Source organism: Manacus vitellinus, unplaced genomic scaffold (genome assembly GCF_001715985.3).
Source record: "Manacus vitellinus isolate BGI_N305 unplaced genomic scaffold, ASM171598v3 scaffold_48_pilon, whole genome shotgun sequence".
NCBI classification, from domain to species: domain Eukaryota; kingdom Metazoa; phylum Chordata; class Aves; order Passeriformes; family Pipridae; genus Manacus; species Manacus vitellinus.
The window spans coordinates 441,113-460,955 of NW_021940593.1; the positions used below are offsets into that span (position 1 = coordinate 441,113).

At 43.4% G+C, this 19,843-nt stretch overlaps 1 protein-coding gene across 1 annotated transcript in view; it reads right to left on the reverse strand.

Moving 5' to 3' along the window:
* The window catches only part of JMJD1C (jumonji domain containing 1C), a 163,711-nt gene extending 144,280 nt beyond the window's left edge, over positions 1-19,431 (reverse strand). The window contains exon 1 of the mRNA XM_029962634.1: positions 19,291-19,431. Within this exon, the coding sequence (XP_029818494.1) occupies positions 19,291-19,431 (141 nt within the window). The remainder of the gene's footprint in view (positions 1-19,290) is intronic.
* Positions 19,432-19,843: the final 412 nt, after the last annotated feature.

A 19,843-nucleotide genomic window follows, 5' to 3' on the forward strand; every position in this document is an offset into this window, starting at 1 on the left:
CTTCCTCTTTTCTTTCTCCTTCAACTCTTGTACTCGGGCTGCTAGGGCACGGGTAGATTTCCTGTCCCACCGTCTCATGTCTTCTCCATGGTCAGTTAGGAAGAACCACAACTCAGTTCGTGAGGTCTGTCCGCTCTCTCTAGCTGGGGGGCGTCTGGTTTTCACTGGGGCCATATGGACATTGTTTCCCTCAATCCTCTCTTTCAACCCTGTAGTTAATTCCTTGAGCTCATTAATCATTGTCTCTACAGAGGAGATGCGGGCCTGTAGCGGTCCTTCAATCATGCTGTCATACAACCGAAGTTTATTTATTACAGACATCACTGGATCCCGCTTCTCCCCAGCCTCCAATGATGTCAGGTAACCTTTATGTGGGGACAGCCCCATACGTGTGAAGCTCCAGCACATCTGTGGTGTACACTTAACCTTGTCAGGATCCTTGGTAGGTTGCCCATCCCCTCCAAACAGTACTTCCAGCAATGCCATTTCTCTCGGCCCTAGGATTCCTTCTTCTATGGTCTTCCAGCTCTTTGTGTAATGATCTGCCTGCAAGGAATCTCTGTAAATGAACCTCTCTCTCACACCATCCAGGAGCCGTGTCCAGAGAGACAGGGACTTCGATTCCCTCACAAACACCTCCTCAATACCCACATCTTGGGCGATAGATCTCAGGAACCTCGCTTCACTGCCATCAAAGTTTACTGCATCACCTGTAGAGTCGAAAACTCGGATCATCCAGGCCAGAACGGGTTCACTCGGACGACGAGCAACGTCTGTCCTTAAATTCCGGAGGTTATTGTATGATAAAGACTCAGTGATGATTTCTGGCTCTGGAGCAGCCGCTTGTGAGGACCCTGCCTCTCCATCGTCGTCAACTGGGCGAACTGATTTGGCTTTATATTTCTTCCTGTGGATAGGGGCAACCTCCTTTGGCTTAGTCTGCCCCTTAGTTTTGGCCTTATCCTGAGTCACCTTGCTATTAGGCATCTTGTTCTCATCTTTTCCTTTCCCCTGGAAGTGTTGCACCATAACAAGCAACTTCCTGTAGGCAATGGCCAAGGCCCCGCATGCAGCTGCCAACTACCTCTCCATGGATCCATCACGACTTCTCTCCCTCATGGCTTTCATTATTTTTGTAGGGTTCAGGAGTTGTTCAAGGGTGAGTTTCCATGTTATGGGAGCTGAGCAGCTTTCTAGGAATTTACCCATGTCCTCCCATAACCCATGCCACTCGAGGTTTTCCACCCCTGGGCCAGGCTCCTGAACGCCTTCTCGGTAATTCTTGGCCTTGGTTTGGTATATCAGGTACACTATAATGGCACAAACTAGGATGAAAAGCCCAACAATTGAAATGTCTCTGACATCTAAAAAGGATTTAAACTTCCCAGAGGCCATTGTGTTGTATCCAAAAGGGAACTGAATAAAGGGTTGGGCGCATGCATTCCCCTGTGTGTCTCCATCTTTAAAACCCCAGAGGAAACAGCTTAGGCTAGAGCAGTAGTGCATCCTTGAGGACATATTCCAGATGAAAATCACAGGTGCTGAGTTTGCCATGTCATATACCCAGTGTGCAAACTCAAAGGCACTTATTGCAATGAGAGTACTAGTATCTGAACTGAAACACACTGACAGGTGGGACAGATATCTTGGCATGGTTATATACCAGAGGAAAGCAACAACCCCCAACATCATGGTGCCTACAAGTTCAAAACGCATGTCATTCACACAAAGGGTAGTTATTCTTTTTCCACCTTTCCTCTTTCCAGGCCCCACGTTGGGCGCCAAAAATGTCACAGTCTGATGAGACTGAACTGTTTGCTAAGGAGGATGAGTTATGAGGTAGACCAAACTCTTCTCTCTCAGCAATTGTAATATCAAAATTAAGGGGCTTTACTCGAGGAAAATGTGGAAAAACTGAAGAAATAACAACCCTTTATTGAAAGATATATGTATGTTGGCAAAAACAGTAACAAAACCACAGAAGAACCAGACAGCAATCTCAGAGGGAAAGAACAACAACAACAGCAACAAAAAAAAGTCTAAATGAATACTTCTCTGTCCTTTAGCACAGTCCTAATTGTGGCCTGCAGGAGGCGCTGTTGGATCGCTGAGGCTGTAGGGCCTGCAGTACCCTGTGGTCGGCAGGGGGCGCTGTGGGCTCCGTCAGTCACCCGCGGGAAGAGGGGCCTGGAGAGAGTCGTCCCGGACCGCGTGGGGAAGCCAAGAAGGAGACTGGGGGGTCCTCGCCTCCGTGGGGACGATAAGGAAGGCAGGCAGTACACTCCCACGGGAACTCACCGCTGTCTCAAGTGGCGAGGACTCACTGCAGTCTCAGGTGGTGGTGTCTCAGAAAAACTCCCCCTCCTCTCCCACGGACAAGCAAACTCTCCGATGAAGCACAGCAGCTCCGGGGAGCGGGACAGTCAGGCAGGTCGAAGCCAGCAGGATGAGAAGTCGAGCCGACCAGGATGAACAGCCAAAAGAAAACTAGACCTCCGGTCCCCCTCACCAAAAAAATGCCTGTCTGCACCCAGGGAGCCAACAACACCGTCTGCCCCTCACCTCCCGAACAGAACCAGCCCCCCGCCTCCCTCTCCAGTCTCTCCAAATGGGTCATTAACCTAGGCGGCTACATCCTTTGTAACGCTAATGGCCTCCCCCCCCCACTCACTCCGTTTTTCCTTTGGAGTGGGGCAGGGGGAAGAAAAATTCCCCTGATTTTCTAATCTATAACACTCATCCAACGCACTACATGCCTAATGGAAGCTAGGCAGCCCCAGTAATAATGGAGTTCATTAAACAGACGTTTACAAAGGACAGAAATATCCAGCTGTCAGAGCAGGACATCCACTCAGAAAATAACACTCTCTGCTCTCTCTGCCCTGATCCAAAAGAAAAGCCTACAAAACATTCCAAAAAATAATGAGTCTAGAAACAAACTTCACCGAACACCAAAAATCATAAACTCAGTAAAGTGCCACAAACGCAGATATTTTACTCCCCTCTTCATGTTCCAAACAAACTACCTTTTTTCTTTTTTTCTCCCTGGAAAATAAACTTATTTTAGCACTTCTTTCACTCCCTCTTCCCCTCAATCCCCCTTGCTTCCATTTCAAAGACTCGGATGTTGAAAAGCATGTCTAGATTTTACCCACCAACTACACCAAAACATTTAATAATGGTTTCTTTACCTTTGAAGCTTGGTTTGCCTACCTTTTAACAAGTCACACAGTAGTGCCCGTCTTTCAAGGGCTCCCATCTTTTCTTAAAAAGGTTTGCTAAAGGTTCATAAAGGCTCTACCTTACAAAGGTGGACTCCCTCCCATCAGAGCAGTATAAGCCACAAAAACTTCACCAATTCCCTGAGCAGGGAACTGAAGAAAAGTGGAAGTTGGGTTTAGTTAGAGAACTAACTTTTGTTCTCACTCAGGGTTCAGCACATCCACCTCCAGGGACCCAGATGCTGCAACAGAACTTACCCATCCATGCAATCCCTCTTTGGCAAAGTCCTGATAAACATCAGGAGCACTGTTCATCACCTACTGGGTCTGCCTTGTTTACTGACTGGTACTTACAGATGGTCTTTCTCTGAACCTGTAACCAAACTGATTTCCTTTATTTAAGCACAACGACAGAAGGACTGAGAAATAAGCCTAGAGAATGTCTATTTTAACATCTTGTGGTGATACTTAAGGCTATCTTGATTTTATCAGGTACACCCATTTTCAGGACTCCTACATCTCAGTCTGAATCCTTGAATTATTACAACCCACACTTGTGAGTGGGAGTTGAAAATGTGAAGAAAAAAAAATTTTAAAAAAATCTTCTTTTACAACAGCAGTCCTGTAGGCTTAATTAAAAACAAAGAAACCAAAAAAAGCAAAGGAAAAAAAACCACCAAGAGATGACAGAGTCACTGGTTTAACAGCACTCAAATTCTTTGCCAAGACACAAAATTCTTTCTGTTCTTGCCTATTTTCCCTAGACACCTCCACCTCCTCTTTCCCATTAAACTAAACCAATATGTTCACACAGTCAACCGTTCCAATAACTTGGTCAATATAAAATATTCATTGTAGCTCTAAATCTATCAAATTAGGATGATTATTCCCTACCAATTCAAGAAGCATAAAAACTCAGAGGACTGCAAGCACACCGATGCTGCTGTTTCCCCTACCAACTCTGTAAGGTTGTCCTCTTGTGGGAGAATTAAGAACTTGATCATGAGGGCATTTAATGACAGCACAGTCCAGATTTCAACATGTTTTACCACTTTCACAGGTTGGAGATGTTAAAACAAGAAGGTGTCACAAACCCTACTTAGCACCTAAAATTTTGTTAGGCAAAACTGAATGAGTACAAATCAGAACATATGGAGCACTTCTTCTGTCTTTCATGATGCAACCCACAGAAGTGATTAGCTTGGCTTGTGACCAATTTGACATCTTGACAAATCAGTCAGTTCCTCACAGAAAAAGGATCTCAACTATTACATGTTTAGGCAAACCAGGTTAATTTGATTATTACTCAACTCCTCTGTCATTCCCAATTATTCAAAGCTCCACAATAAAGCGAAAACCAAGGGGTCTTTGCCACATCTATAACAAAACACAACCAGTATCACAACTGATATATGAAACAGCCTGCTGGAAATTCAAGTTACAATCAACTCCTGTCATCGAGATGTCAATGATGGTGGGCCTACTAAAACATCAGAAAAACATTCAAATAAAGCGATTCCAAAGGCCTGAGGATTAAAAAGTTATTGTTAGCATTCAAACTTCAAGATCAATACTCCCTTAAACTTTCAGTAGAAATACCTGGTTCCACTTACCACTTCATTTTCTAGACCACAAATTATCTGCACACGGTTCAAAAGTCACTAGTTTAATCCATTTCAAAAATTTTTTCCTGAGTTTCATACCACAGAAACAAGATGTGTGATGGAAATGAAAAATACATTCTCTGCGTTGGGGGGAGAAAAATCCAGAATGTACTTAAAACAGGAGTTGAATAAGACTGCTTAGCACAACCCTATGATTAGGGTCACAAAAGCCATTAAAACTCCCTAAATGACACTAACATGCAGTTTGCACCATCAAGCACAACATGCTTGATACAGAACTTTCAGTGTTCATCCCAATGCTATTTGTTTCTATGAACTCCTCCAAGGCCCATACCCTCAAACTTATATTTAAGCTATTACTTCAGTTATTACATCACTTTTCCCTGTGAACTTCACAGGACTCTGCTCACACACAGCCTCTCACAATGCTGCCACACAGTAATTGTTTACGACATCACAATGCCAATAGCTGTCTTTTTGACATCATTTTGCCTCCTTTCTCTACTAATGTCTGGGATTTTGGTTTCAAAGTCTTCAGACTCAGTTACAAAATGCCAAGTCCTACTTCTGATCCACAGTTCAAACCTGTCACTGGTTACTTAAAAAAAAGAAAAAAAGGGCAAGAAAGAAAGAAAAAAAAAAAAATCCGTTTCAGCCTGCCACCTTTGGGTTTCATCCCTGGTTGTCCTTCATGTTTGACAGACATAACCAAAGAACAGCAGTAGAGTCACACCTCCGAAACCTCTCCTACCTCTCCTCTGTCACAAGAGTTCCCGAAGGTTTGGCTGCTGTACACAAACACTGCATCACTGTAACCTCATTTCAGCTCCTTGTCCTTCCAGGTTTCCCAAATCCTGCTCCGTGTCCGCACAGCACCTCCCACACCGAGGGCTTGCTCAGAGAGGGTCCTTCAGCTCAACAGAGCCGCGTGGACACAGGAGCTGGGATCTCAGCAGCTCCAGAGCTCAGAGCTGGCACAAGTTTATCATGCAATCCACAATCTGTTTACCCCAGAACATTCCAGTTCCACCTCCAGACAACCAAAATCATAAACACAAGTTCATTTTTTAAGTTAACTGCCCCACAATCCTTCAGATCATCTTCAGCAAAAATACATCACTACTAAATCAATTTATTACCTACAGAACCAGAGCCAACAGACCTGTGTAACCATATAATGCTACCAGAAACAGCCTGTATGTCCTTTTTTTTAAAATGAGAACTCAACAGTTTCAGTAGGTTTGTTCTTCACACTAAAAATGAAAGTTATTAGTTAGCTAACTATATCTTATTTCCTGAGGGAAGGGAGGTTTACTGGAAGCCTTCCAACTGTGAGGGCAGGACAAGATGATTATGAGAACCCTGAAGCACTCTGACCATAGAAAGATGCAATAAAGAGAAATTAAAATATAGCTCATCAGTGGGATAGGCAGGGAACAGGAAATGCTAAACAATACTTGGTCACCATCAGATTGAGTGCTTTGCACAGGATAAGAGAAGACTGAAAGCAGTGTCAATAATTTTGACTCACGCATCCAGAGAGAACAGTCTAATCTTCTGCTATTTATACTTACAGGACAGTAAGACACCTTCTCCCTGCATAACACTTACCATTGCTGATTTTCTCATGCTGGCTACCTTGGTGGTTTGATATTTCTAAAATTAGAAGGTAAGAAAAAACATAGAATGCAGCAAGGTGCAGGGGGATATTATTTTACAGCACTCATTTCACAGCACCTCAACAACGCTTTTTAGTTGGAAGGACTGTGATATTAAGTGCTCTATGAAAATGTTTAAAGATTTCTTTGCAAATTACATTACAACCTGTAGAAAAATCTTTACTGTATTCTTTTCCCCAAGTGTGCATTTCCCATAATACACACATATTTTAAGTTATAAACCCCTGCAAGTTGGAGCCAATGTCACAGCCTTCAGACTGTTAACCCATCTGGCATGACTGCTACAACAGGACTTTATTTTCTTCTAGATGGTTAATAAAATCTTTCACTAGAATATCTGAGTAAGTACTTTCCATTTTAAATGATGTTAATAAAGTGTTGGGAAACAGTTAGAAGGACTATATAGAAGCAACCAATAGAGAAATGGAAACATACTTCAAAGCACAACTGAACAGCACATCCTGCCCTAGTCCATCGTTACTGCTCCCCATAACACCCTTCACCACCACCACAAGGGCTGTGCACCCCAGAACCCACAACCTCAGCTCTCCTCTGCCCACCAGCAATGCCAATAAACCAGGGCAGAGTTGAGTCCTGCACACTCCACTGCACAAGGACTACAGTGGCAGTTTGCAAGTGCTGTGGCAAAGCAGATACATCAATTTTCTTATGAAATGCCTCTAGCTTTTATCACCATAAACACCAGCACTAGTAGGCAATATCTCATTACCACACAATTGTTTATTACTTTCTACTGCTATTTCAACGTGTATATGGATATTAATTTTTAAGGATGCTTTCCAGTTAAGACTTCCCTGTTAACTTTCAGCTACTGCCAAATTTCAGAAGATCTGGAAGTTTCTGTCCACACATGAATTTCCTGTGAGGTCTGCAAAACAAGTGCCTTACAAATCCATACACTTTACTGAGGGTGAGCTGGCTGCAGTTCCAAACCTCGTGCTGCCACTGCCCAGCTGACAGGCCCAATAAAGAAAGGTGTGGGATATGGGCAAAGCCAACACTGAGGCAATGAAGAAAACACCTGGTATTAATTAAAAGTAGATTTCAGTAACACACACACATATTTAAGTCAGACATCACTGTCTTCTAAGGTCCAAAGCGGAAAAAAAACCACCAACTCCTCCATACTGAAGGGAAGGGTTAATTCTGTAGCCTCACTGGTTCAGACAATAAGATCACACTGTAGAGAGATTGAATAGCCTGAGGCTGGATAAAGCTGCAGAAAGAGTTTGTACTTTACTAGACATCTGATAAACTAATCCCCTTCAAGGCTACCTGCCTGTTTAAGCTCTCATAACTAAGAGAATTCAACAGCAGCCTTAGTTAAAAATCAGCTGAGAGGGCAGCCAAGCAAGCAGCACAAATTCAGGGACAACAAGAGAGCGCTAGCACAGACACACTCAGAACCACTGCTCTGGGATCCACAGGTACTCCAAACCCACCGCAGGGTATATGAGGGAAGCAGTTTTTAAGACCTAACTTTCCAGCTCCCAGAATTATGTTGCTGTGTTATTCTCCAGGGAACTCAGACTGACAGCCTACAGTTCTCTATTCCAAATACCTTGCAGTTAAGCAGGGTTTGTGCTCAGGCTCTCCATCCTATACACACAGTCCCAAGGAAAGAGCAGCACATGCCTGCTATGCTACAAATGAGTCTCCCTCCCAGTGAAGATCTGACAAGGAGATACAGCTAACTCCTGGGAAGAGAAGGAAACAAAGCAATTAAGAAGAACCACAAAAAAAAAACAAACCAACACACACACCAAAAAAAAAAAAAAAGCTCAGTTCTACAGCTAACCTGAACAATGCCAAACTGATACAGCCTTAGGAACAAGAACTGCACATGGCCCAAGTTGTGATTAATTAAATAGCAATACCAGCTTCATCTCTGTGCTCTGCCTTTCAATAATCAACATTTTTCAGATTTTGTTTTTCTGAGTTTACTTGGCTTTGAGTAAAACTACCAATTCAGGTACTGAACTTGAACATTTAGACTTCTTTTACTTACAAATTTCTTTGTATTTCCTTGTGTAAGAGATTGGAGGCAGTGGAGTCAGAAGCCTCCCAGGAAGGGATGCTGGCTTTTGTACAGACAAAAGCCCTCCTTCTGTCAATTTACACCAAACTATCTGTGGGTTTTTCCATTCAAACCCATCACAGTCCTCTCTTCTTTCCTTGCCTCCACTGCTGATCGATTTTTCTGGATGTGCCCACCCAATCTTGTTGTAAGAAGAACTGATTCAAGAAAGATCAAGAACTGATCAAAAGGTTTTCAGGGAAAAAAAATAGGAAAAAGTTGTTTTCCATTCTATCCTGCCTCCAAATACTAGCAAATTCAGTCCTAAGATTCCCAAGGGCCATTCTGCATGTCCTTACATTGTCCTCTTCTTAACTGAAGACATATTCTAAAAGCAGAGGCCAAGGCCAAGACCAAAACCAGACTTGTGTAAGAAAGGAAGGAAAAACACAGGCAAAGAACGAATTGCTGATTCCCACTGGAGCACTCAATTCTTTCAAACAGACCAATAAACATTCCTGAACTCACAAGTCCCAGGTACCTGGAAATGGGGAGCTACCGTAACATAACACATCTTAGGAAAAAAATGTGCTTTTTTACCTCCGCCAAAGAATCCAAGAACCCTCTGGAGACACCTCTTACATGGGGGAAGTTTGTACCAGTTGAAGAGCCTCACAAAGTTCTGCCATTATTTTAGCAGAAGAGTAACATATGGGCAAACTTAATTTCAAATGCGATAAACAGAATCCAAGTGAGCAGTGATCACCTTTGCCATGCTATTGAGACATGAGCCACGCCCAAATGCATTAAAAAGCTAAAATTAAAACAAAAAATTAATATCAGGTAACAGGAAATCTATTCATTGTCCAAAAAACTGACAGAGGGAAATACATGACACACAGATGTCATGTTACCTAGGAAAGAGCCTATTACAGAACTCTAACAAAAATTGAATAGTGTCAGCAAGCCATGTTTCTGAGTCAACAGAAAGCCAGATCTTTAATAAAGGATGGTTAAGGTTTTTTTATTTTGAATTTAAAGTACTGTATTCATTTTCCAAATAAATCATCTGATAGAATTAGAAAGTTAGTAAATTAATCATTTATTAAACAAAGTTTTTCATTTATATATCTAGTTTAGGCCTGATTTGCTAAATTGAAATCTTGTAAAAAGCTACAGGTAACAAAAGAAAAGATTAATTTATACTACAAATTTCTGAAGGAAAAAATATGCTGCAAAGTAGTAAAGCACTTGAAACATTTTCTACTTATAAACACAAACTGAAATTTCTTTGAGTCAAAATTTATTGTCTTTTACAAGATGATGCACAAGGAGGCAAGTACCCCAGTACAGAGAAAAGCTACCTATTAAATTCAGAAGCGGTCATGACATTATCTAAAAATACTCCCATATCACATTCTGACCTATATACAAATATTAAAATACGACAGTATACAGGAGGATCAGGTGTATTTAGGACAGCACACCTGGATTAACAGTTAGCAAGCCAGAAATATTTAGTTGTCACCTCCACCTCTTTTTTTATTTAAAGGTTTACTCGCTGCTTAACTATTATTAAATAGATCAACACCAAGGTTTGACCAACATCTGAGTATACTAAACATAAATTGCACCTGCAATAGACAATTTTGTTACCATAACTGAAAAAACAACTATATACTCCATTGGAGAAATAAATTTTTATAATTTAAAACTCGTTTATAACGTTATTTTATTGCCTGAAAAAAAAAAATTTAAACCCCAACTTGACAGTATTAAATTAAATCTGCTCAGAACAACCTTCAGAAAGGAAACAATGTGAAGATACACATCTTGGTGCAGATAGTCATTTAAGATATGCAGTGAACTGCACACTCTGTGGAATAATCTAGTTCAAACAGACATTTATTTGGACAGGGTTAGTAGGGACTGACAGACAGAACAGATACCTCCTGTCTCCTGGGTTAAGAAACGGTAAAGGAAAATTGCCACATTTATAAGCTCCAGAGAGGAGCAAGGAGCAGCAGAGCAGAGCTAATAAAATCATGAGTGGCACACAAAAGGCAGGGACCAAAGCGTGTCTGAAACAAGAGAAGGCAACCCCGAGTAGGAAGCGCAGTCAAAGCCTGACCCTTCTTTGTCACAGGATGTTGAAAAGTTCACAGAGATTCAAAAAGATTTCCTACTAATTCATTTAGAGAAAATCCAGGAAGGGCTACAAAACCCAAAGACCTCTGCTGGGTGAAGTCTCTGAGCTCTAAATCTCCAGAACAAAACCCTGAGGAATTGGAGAGATATGACAGCCAAGCACCACAACAACAGCTCTTAAGACCACAGTACCTCATTCAATTCAGTCTTCAACTACATCAGCTTCTGTATTTTGGACTGAAATGTCAGCAGCTAGACCACTGTTGGCTCCTATCTCTTTAAATCTCACCATGGGTCCACAGCCCAAAGCTCATTAACCCTCCTCTACGAACTGCTCACAACAGGTCTTGGTTGCACACGTTTTCTCCTGTCTTTGAAGAAAACCAAGGCTGAAAAAAACTACAGATTAATGACAAACTCCAGTCAAGTCAAGTTCACTCCAGTGAAATCTTAACTGCACTCCTATTTCCTGGCACCCTCTCTCCAAGATTTTCTACACTAACTGAACAGTAGATCACATATATCCTATGATTACCCCAACAAGTTTTTTTTATCTGCTTGACTTTGGCTTTTGGGTTGTTTTGTTTGTTTTTGAAAGGCAGTCAATTTACATTCTGTGTTTCAGGAAAGGAGAGAAGCCAAGATCACCAAAAAATAAGGAAATAAGCTGGAGGAATATTTTGAAATGACCCCATCCTCACCAAAGTACAGCTTTCCAGCCCCTCCTCACCAGACGTGCAGGACTGAAGAGACTTGACTTGGGCCACCTGGCAATGACTCAGCAAGTGCTCTCTCTTTCACAGAGATTTTAAAATCTTTCAGATTTTAAACCATCATTAAGATTGAAGAGCCCTGTTCCCCTAGCAAAAAAGTAAAACCATGGTGAGTCAACCCAAATAATAAGTCAGTAGTGTCTGCTTAAGTCACCTGCAGTGCAGCCTAACTTCAATCATTTCAGCATTTGCATCAGCTACATGGCTGTTCAGAACACTCAAAAAGATCTTCATACAGATGCAGTATTACATGCAATACTTTGCTGAGTCAGGGGTGTAGGCATTTTAACATACAGATGCTTAAGTTTCCCTCAAAGCATTTAATTCCACATCTATTCTTCCAAAACTTGCTTTTCCAAATAAGTATAGTATCACCAGACATCAAATGGTCATGTTATGGGCTATTCTGAACACGTATTTCCTTATTCAACGGAAAGCAGAAATTATAGTAAGTGAATAAATATCTTTAACTCAACTGCAACAAAAGATCCCTGCATTACAGGTGGACACATTTACTAGTTACAGTGAACACAACCGTCAAAGGTATTTGAGCCAGTTTTCAACTACTTCATTCAGGCCATGGTCCAGAGACATTTCTCCTGGAAACAGTGCCAGTTTAAGCTGCTCCCACCCTCAGCCATTTGTCTGGGATTGATCCCACACCACCTCCTCAACCTCAGTACAACTGCCTGGAGTGCCATATGGTGAATGGATCAGGAAACTGCTCAGGGTTAAAAAAAAATTAAGCCAGCAGTGCCACCAAGAGAAATGTCTGTGGAACCACAGTCTCCAAAACTTCTAAAAACATAGCCACTGGAGGGTTAAGCTAAAAGCTTTGACACTAACCCTTCATCTTTTGTGCCCATGAAGCTCTGAACAGGGTACATGAGTTAGCTCAAAGGCAGCTGCTGCACGTACATGGAGGCAACTTCCCCAGGAGCAGATCAAGTTGCTCCATTCCACTTAATTCTGAAAAGTAGCAACAGCTGCTACAAGTAAAATAAAAATATTTTTAAGAAAATTACTAGAAAGCAAAACCCAGCAAAATCCCTGAGGCTCCTCTGGTTCCCCTGCTCTCATTCTGTCTCACAACATGACAGTTGATGTTATTCCCGTGTACCACTAACAATACTAACTTTCTGGGGGAATCAATATAATAAAGCAACACAGCATCAGTTTAGCTTGGAATTCTTCACTGGTTTCCAAGAACAAGCTGGGTCCAAGCAGAGCAGGCCTAAGTCCTTACCCAGCAGGGTGAGGAGGGCAAACATCCCTGTAGGAAAACCGAGCGGGGATGCCCAAAGTACAACAGTGGGCAAGCACAGCAAGTCACAGGGGTGTCTCCTCCCACACAAACACCTTATTGCCAACTCCAGGTGAACCTCTCAGATCGTCAGCACTTCTTTTCAGCAAAAGCAGCAGCAGTTACTGAGTCCAACTGAAAGGGAAAGTCAAGCCTGATGATCCCAGCAGAGATTCAAGATCGCTGAGGAACTAAGCACCTCTACAATTCACTGATGGTAGGATTAGAAGGCGGCTGAGCTTATTTTTGGACAAATTTCAGAAGTACCACTTTTACAATTGGCTCAGTTTGACGTTACACAAGAGTTCTGCTGCTCTCAAGCAGGTTTAGAGATCCTGGTACGTGCATAGCAAGAACAGCTTCTTATAATACGGTTACTCATTCTTTACAACTCTTTATGATGGCTATGCCATGTCTTTTTGAGACAGCTCCAAAGATTCACACAGAGTTCTGGAAAAAGAAAAGTCTGAGGTAATGCAAATGTGGAATAATATATTATTTGTATGCATGGTATATAAAAGGCAAAAGCAAATGCTTTTTTGATTAAGAAAATATCTGATATATCTTTCTTAGAGCCTCTTGAAAGATTTAAGTACAGGATCAAACCTTCCTTTTTCCAGATTTTGTTCACTGTTGCTTACTTCGCAACTATGCAGCAAATTAATTAAGTGATTAATCCCTGGCTTGGGACACCTGAATTCTCTTTGCAATCTTCACATTCAAATAAACTTCACTCAAAATCCATCAGTGCAAGTATATTTACTTCTCGATCTACATAATTTTTCTTTTCGTACAAAAGCAAAGAGGAGGGAAGGGCAGAGTATAAAGCACTGAATCCTTGCAGTCAATTCTGTAGGAACACTCCTGTGTTTGATCTCTTTGTCCAATTACTATGACAGAGTTCCTCCTTCCTGAACACTGACTGAACCGACCCTGGCAGACAGATAAGGCGACATTCACAGGCACAGGATGACAAGCTCAATCTTACTAGAAACACTGAAAGGAAATAGGAAGTTTTCTTTACTGCTGAACCAAGAAAAGATTGCCCAGCTGACGTGCCCCAAACCTACAAGACTCCTGTTGGCATCGACGCTGATAGAGAACAGCAGAAACAATGAAGATTGTCTGAATCCCTGTTGCATTTTGAGCTTCTCCCACTCCTTTCAAACCAACTTCAAAACACAGCACAAAACACATCCTACAACAACATTCCTTCATTCAGAGGCAGCAGTGATGTGATAAACTCTGGCATGTTTTTAGCATAGTCCCCAACAGCTGGAGTAAATAACGTGACAGGCTCCTCACTAACAACCTGCTCTTCATCTTTAACTCAGATGCTACTACAGGAACATGTAGCATTTTTAAATTTCATTAACCAACAACAACCTATGCACAACTAGTTTAGAGCACATTTGTCTGTTTACTTTCTACAATAATTTTACTATTTTTCTGCATCTTCCAGTTTATTTCAAGGCTAAAGAGCCAAAGCTGCAGAGCACGTACTTCTAAAATAAGGAATGGACAAAAAAGTTTCACTTTTAAACAGATTAGCTCAAATGCGTTCAAAAAATTAACACTACCTTCGGGGAAGGGAAACAGAGGACAACATGCAACACACTGCACTGAAAATCAATATATGGCAGAAACCAAGTGCAACCCAAAGAAGTGCCATTCTGTGCCCTACGACAAAGCCAGACCACATTCAGAAAATTTGGGAATGCAGAAGCAGGAAGACTAAAACAACTACAGGTCGTAAAAAGACTAGGTAAGAGCAGCTCAACACACAGCCAAGGCAAATTTAACTTCATCTTGCAGTGAGAAACTATCGGCACTTGGAGTACCGGTCTAAAATATCTTATTTTCAAGTTATCAGACATGTTTTGAAATTATTTTCATATTAACTGTAAAAGTACTGGCAAGCTTCCATTACATTTTGTGAACTTCCACTTTACCATTAAGTGAAGGCAAATTCAATTAAAATAGACAAAATCTGCTGCTATTCTCTTCAAATGGTTTTACCAGACATACTGAATTTTTAACAATTCCCTGTTTGTAAATTACCAAGAATGAGATACCAAAAAAATACCATTCAGAAAAGCGTCAATGTATTGTTTCCAGCACTATATCTTACTAGCTTTACTGTAAATAAAATAATAATTAAAAAAAACCAAACAGCTGCTTCAAACTCTCATTAATATTTAGGTTTTTATGAATAACATCTAGCATTGTGATTTATTGCCACAATATATTTCCCTATGCACAATTACTAAATGTTACATCTGCCCATTACAAGACATTAAAGACTACCAACTCAGTTCCTGATTTTGTCTTCCAATCCACTGACATCATGGCAGGAAAATTCGTGCATCAATGAACATGAACTTACAAATCACCCCAACTTTTTTACTGAGAGTTGCACATTAGATGTTCAAAAGCTTATTTCCATTTTCTTTCATGTGGTGAAAATATACAACTGAATACATGCCTATATTCAATATACAACTGCAGGACCATGAAAAGTCACTGAACTTTGAGGTGAAATTTTAATAATTTGATTTATATTTTAATAATTACACCTCTAAATAATAATTTTTAAAGCACAATAGAGAAAAACACCTCTGCCATCACCATGTCAAATCTTTTCAGGAATGATTACAGAGTTTGCAACCTGTGGCCCACAAAGCAATTATTAAGGGACAGTGAAGACCAGGGAGATCATATGGCATTGACTCCACCTCTTTCCTCTTGGCCATTTCTTTATTTGCCCAGAGTTATCACTGCAATCAGAGCAGCACTCAGGCTTTTCCAGGCAGTCAGCAGTAAGGAAAAACATAGTTCCCAGCTTCCTTTAATAACACCAGCTGTTAAGCTGAAAAATAGTTATGAATTCTCTCAACAGCTAGTGAAACACATACACATATATACACATGAACACCTAAGTATATGAAACATTAGTCCTTATTATTTTTATTTTAAATAAACGCTTTGCATGCATCAGGAATGTCCAAGAAAGAAGAATCAAGAGGTCTAACTATAAAGTTGTGACTAAGAATGTGGAAATCAGCAAGAAAACTCCTGGATTAAATGTTATACATCGCACACATTGTACCTGTGTATCAGGTGTTTACAACATCTGTAAACATTACAGGATAACTAAGAAAGAGGCAAATCCTGGCATAGAGGATGTGCATGGGATGGCGAGAGCATTGTTCTCCCAGGAGATCAACAGCACTCTCAACCACTGCCAGTTGTTCTCACCATACTCCCCACTAGTGGTAAATTATTAGGAAAACTGAGAAAGGCAAAAATTCCATAAAATAAATAAATAAATAAATGCATTTGGGGGGGGGAACCACACAAAAAAGAGACTCTACATATCCTCCATGCTGCAATCATGGAAAGTATAAGGAAAGACTCATTTAATATACTTTCACGTAGTAGGAGAGATCTATCTAGACAACTGAGTGCTTTTCTACCTTTTCTTACCAGGACAATAATTTCAGCTATGATAATAATCATTAATTTAGCTATGAAAATACAATCACGAAACAAATTTAGCAGCAATTGAAAACTGGACTCTTGATTTCCCTGCTCCCAGGCTGAGAGCAGCCAGTCCATCCTTCAGGCCTGGAGTTCCTGATTTAAGGAGTAGCTCTGTTTCCAGCAGGACTAATAAAGGTTGGTTTCCTGTGGATTTGCTCCTGCAAGCCCTGTGGCCACTTAACCTTAATTACAACCATTGCCTCTAAGCTTGCTGTGTCTCCTCGAGCTCCTGCACCCGGTAAAACTCCCCATTTGCCCATTTATTCCCCTATTACCACACTCAGGCTTGCTCTCACACCTTTGTTAACACCCAGCTCTTTGTCGTGCCCTCAAACCTGCCTTCACATCCCATCAGCTCCATCCCCTCCCCTCCCTGAGTGGTGCCAAGCAGGAGGCAGCACCCGCTGTGACTGGGTTGAAGCTGGGTGCACCCAGCTGGAGATCCTTCTGCACCTCTAGGAGTGCACCAAATGCCATGACCTCCTCGTCTTCATGGTTTTTTGAGAAGAGGGCTCTCGGATGACAACTTCCACAGAGCAGGAGAAGGTAGCCTTTCTCAAACCTCTCCCTGTTCTTGAAGTGGTTGAAGTTGACTGGGGGGGGCTTCACGCTTATTAAGAAAAGATACAAAGCCACTGTAAATTATACTTCCTTCCAAAGCCAGGATTAAAAGGTAACTCAGTTCCAGCCAGCTGCAAATCACATTGAAAATGCTGCCTGCTGCCCTCCTCTTGTGCTGTGGTTCAGGGCAGCTCCTGTATTTCTCCACCATCCATCCCATTCAGGGGGAGCAGGAAGACACAAAACTGACAAAAAGTCAATTCCCACATTTTTATGCTGCACCCCGTGGGCAGCAATGAAACTGTCAGCAGGAATTACCATTCCACTCCAGTGATAGGGAGCAGAAGGGTCTGGAGCTTTTCACAGAGATGGCCACCTCAAAACAAAAGCCATGGGAGGATAAGAGCAGCACTCACCCCAGCTAGGACAGCACACATGGAACAGGACTACCAGAAAAGAGTCCTTGTGCTTTGCTGGGGGCAGGGGAGAGGATACTCATTGTAGCAAATATCAACTAGCAAGAAGATAATTACAAATGGACAGTGAGAGACTAACACACAGAAACTACCTGTTGCTAAAAGCAACCTTATCATTTTTGACTCTACCCACTCCCTTTGTGATTTATACTGGTTTGTGCCTTGGGGACAGAGAACAGGTGACATGAAAACCAAATACTCCACCTTAAAGGGGGCAATGATGCTCCAGTAGTTAAATACTAGTCTGGGACTCGTTAGACCTAGATAGTATTTCCAAACCTTCCCAGGCTTCCAGCACTCCTAAGAATACATCTCCACAGCATAATGCAGTGCTGTGTAGCCAGCCTGAATACCAGCAGGAACATGGCCACTGTAGCACTGCACTGCACCCAGGCTGGAGTGCAGCTGGAGCATCCATCCTGCTTCTCAGGTAGTTTGGATCTATCCAAATGGTGCTCCAACATGACACGTAAGCACACCCTTAGTCATCCTGCCTCAGAAACCAGCTGTGACATGACAGTTAAATTACCAAAAATTGTAAGGAAAGAGCATCTGAAGAGATAAACGCTCAGATACCAAAGTTAGGAAGAACAGCAAGTTCCGTATACCACCCATTAAACATACCAGATACAGCCCCTGAATACCTCCATTTAGCACCCTCTCTCTTTATGTCAGCTCTGCCCTTAGAGTTTACAAATCATAGCTCTGGCTTGTAAGTGTTAGTAAATACCTCCTTAGACCTTACTCAGTGTTTCCATAATTCTATACAGATTCTAGAGAATACTACCCTGCAAGAATAACATCCAAAATACGTTCTAAAAATAAAGCATTCTAGATGATTCTCACATATAGCCAAAGGTTGGAAACATAAACCATGCCATAAAGAAGGGCATGAACAGAATGCTACTTGAATTATAGCTCGAGAATGGGGAGAAAAAAAAAACCAAAAACAACATACAAAAAAAACCCACCAAAACCCTAGCCCTCGCTATAGTAAAAAAGTAGCATCTCAAGTGCCACATTCTGTTTCTAAAACAAAGCTTAAAGCCTGAGACGAATAAAACCAGGAATTCTTAATTTTGTGATTCACACTTCTCGAACTAAGCAATCGATAATCTCCACAACCAGGCAATTGTTTGCTTGATGAGTTTGTAAAAAAAGACAACATTCCACCCCGATCCTTGTCGGGCTGTGAACGCCGCCCCCTTGCCAGCAGCAATATGGATTGCCCAGTGCAGTCCGGTGATTCCTTTTTTCAGCCTACGTAATGCCCATTTACATAGTCATGGTATTTTTAAATGTGCTTTCAGAAGCACTAAATAACACAAAAACATGGAAGGAGACAAGCACAGCAGCAACACGGCACTCCTGTGACTGCGGAATTGACGAACAAAATACCGACCAAGTCCGGGGAGCACAATAAAACTCCATTTTCCAGATTATGCATTCAGAACGCCAACCCAAGGAAATCCTGGCCGTGTTTCCCTCCTACAGCGAGGCTGTGTCTGAGCACAACAGAGCATATCCTGGCTCCTTCGCTAACCTCCACGCACATTCCTACACCCCTTAGGAAAACAGTGACAGCGGACATGAAAGCGAGGGAAACAATGACATTCTTTTAATAACAACGTTCACCAGCGCGCCGGACCCGTTCGGTCCGCGCTACGCGACGGCAGCTCCTGCTGCATTGCCCCGGACCAGCCGCATTGGCCCCCGCCGCTCCGGGGGCTGCCCACCGTCCCCCCGTGGCCAGGCCGGCCCCCGGTCCCGGCCCCGTTCCCCCGCGGCTGCCCGGCCGGGCTCGGGGCGCGGGGCCGCAGTCCCGCGGGAGCCCGCCCGGCGCCGCCGCCGCGACCCCCGGCCCCGCAGCGCGCCCGGGGCTGTGCCACGCCGGGCGCCGCCGCCCCCCGGCCCGGCTCTTACCGCCAGCTCGGGGCTGTGCGAGTCCCGCTGGGATACGGCGCGGATGACCCGGCCCGCCAGCGCCCGCTCTTCCGGCGGCTCCTCGCCGCCCAGGCACAGGAACCGCTTCCCCACCAGCTCCGGCCGCGTCTCCACCGCCATGGCCGCCGCCGCGCAGGGCACCGCCACCAGCCGCCGAGCCCGCCGCTCTAGGGCCGCGCATGACCGGGCGGGGCGGGGGACGGGCGCGGGCTGCGGGGCTCGGCAGGGTCGGGCCCCTCGGCCCGCCGCCACAGCCCGACACAAACAGGGAAGCGCAGGGGGGGGGCGCGGGGCGCGCGCTCCCTCTCCCTGGCCCGCCGCCTCCTCACCTCCCGCGCGCGCCCGCCCGCCTGCGGCCCCGACCAACTCCGCCCACGCAGAGCCCCACTGCCATGGAGACCGGCGCCGCGCGCCGTCTTCCTCCGCCGGGAGCGGGGGGCGAGCGGCCGCCGCCGCAAAGAGTCCGCGGCCGCCGCGGGGGCACACGGGGACCCACCCCCCCGGGGACTCGTCCCGCCGCCCCCTGCCGGCC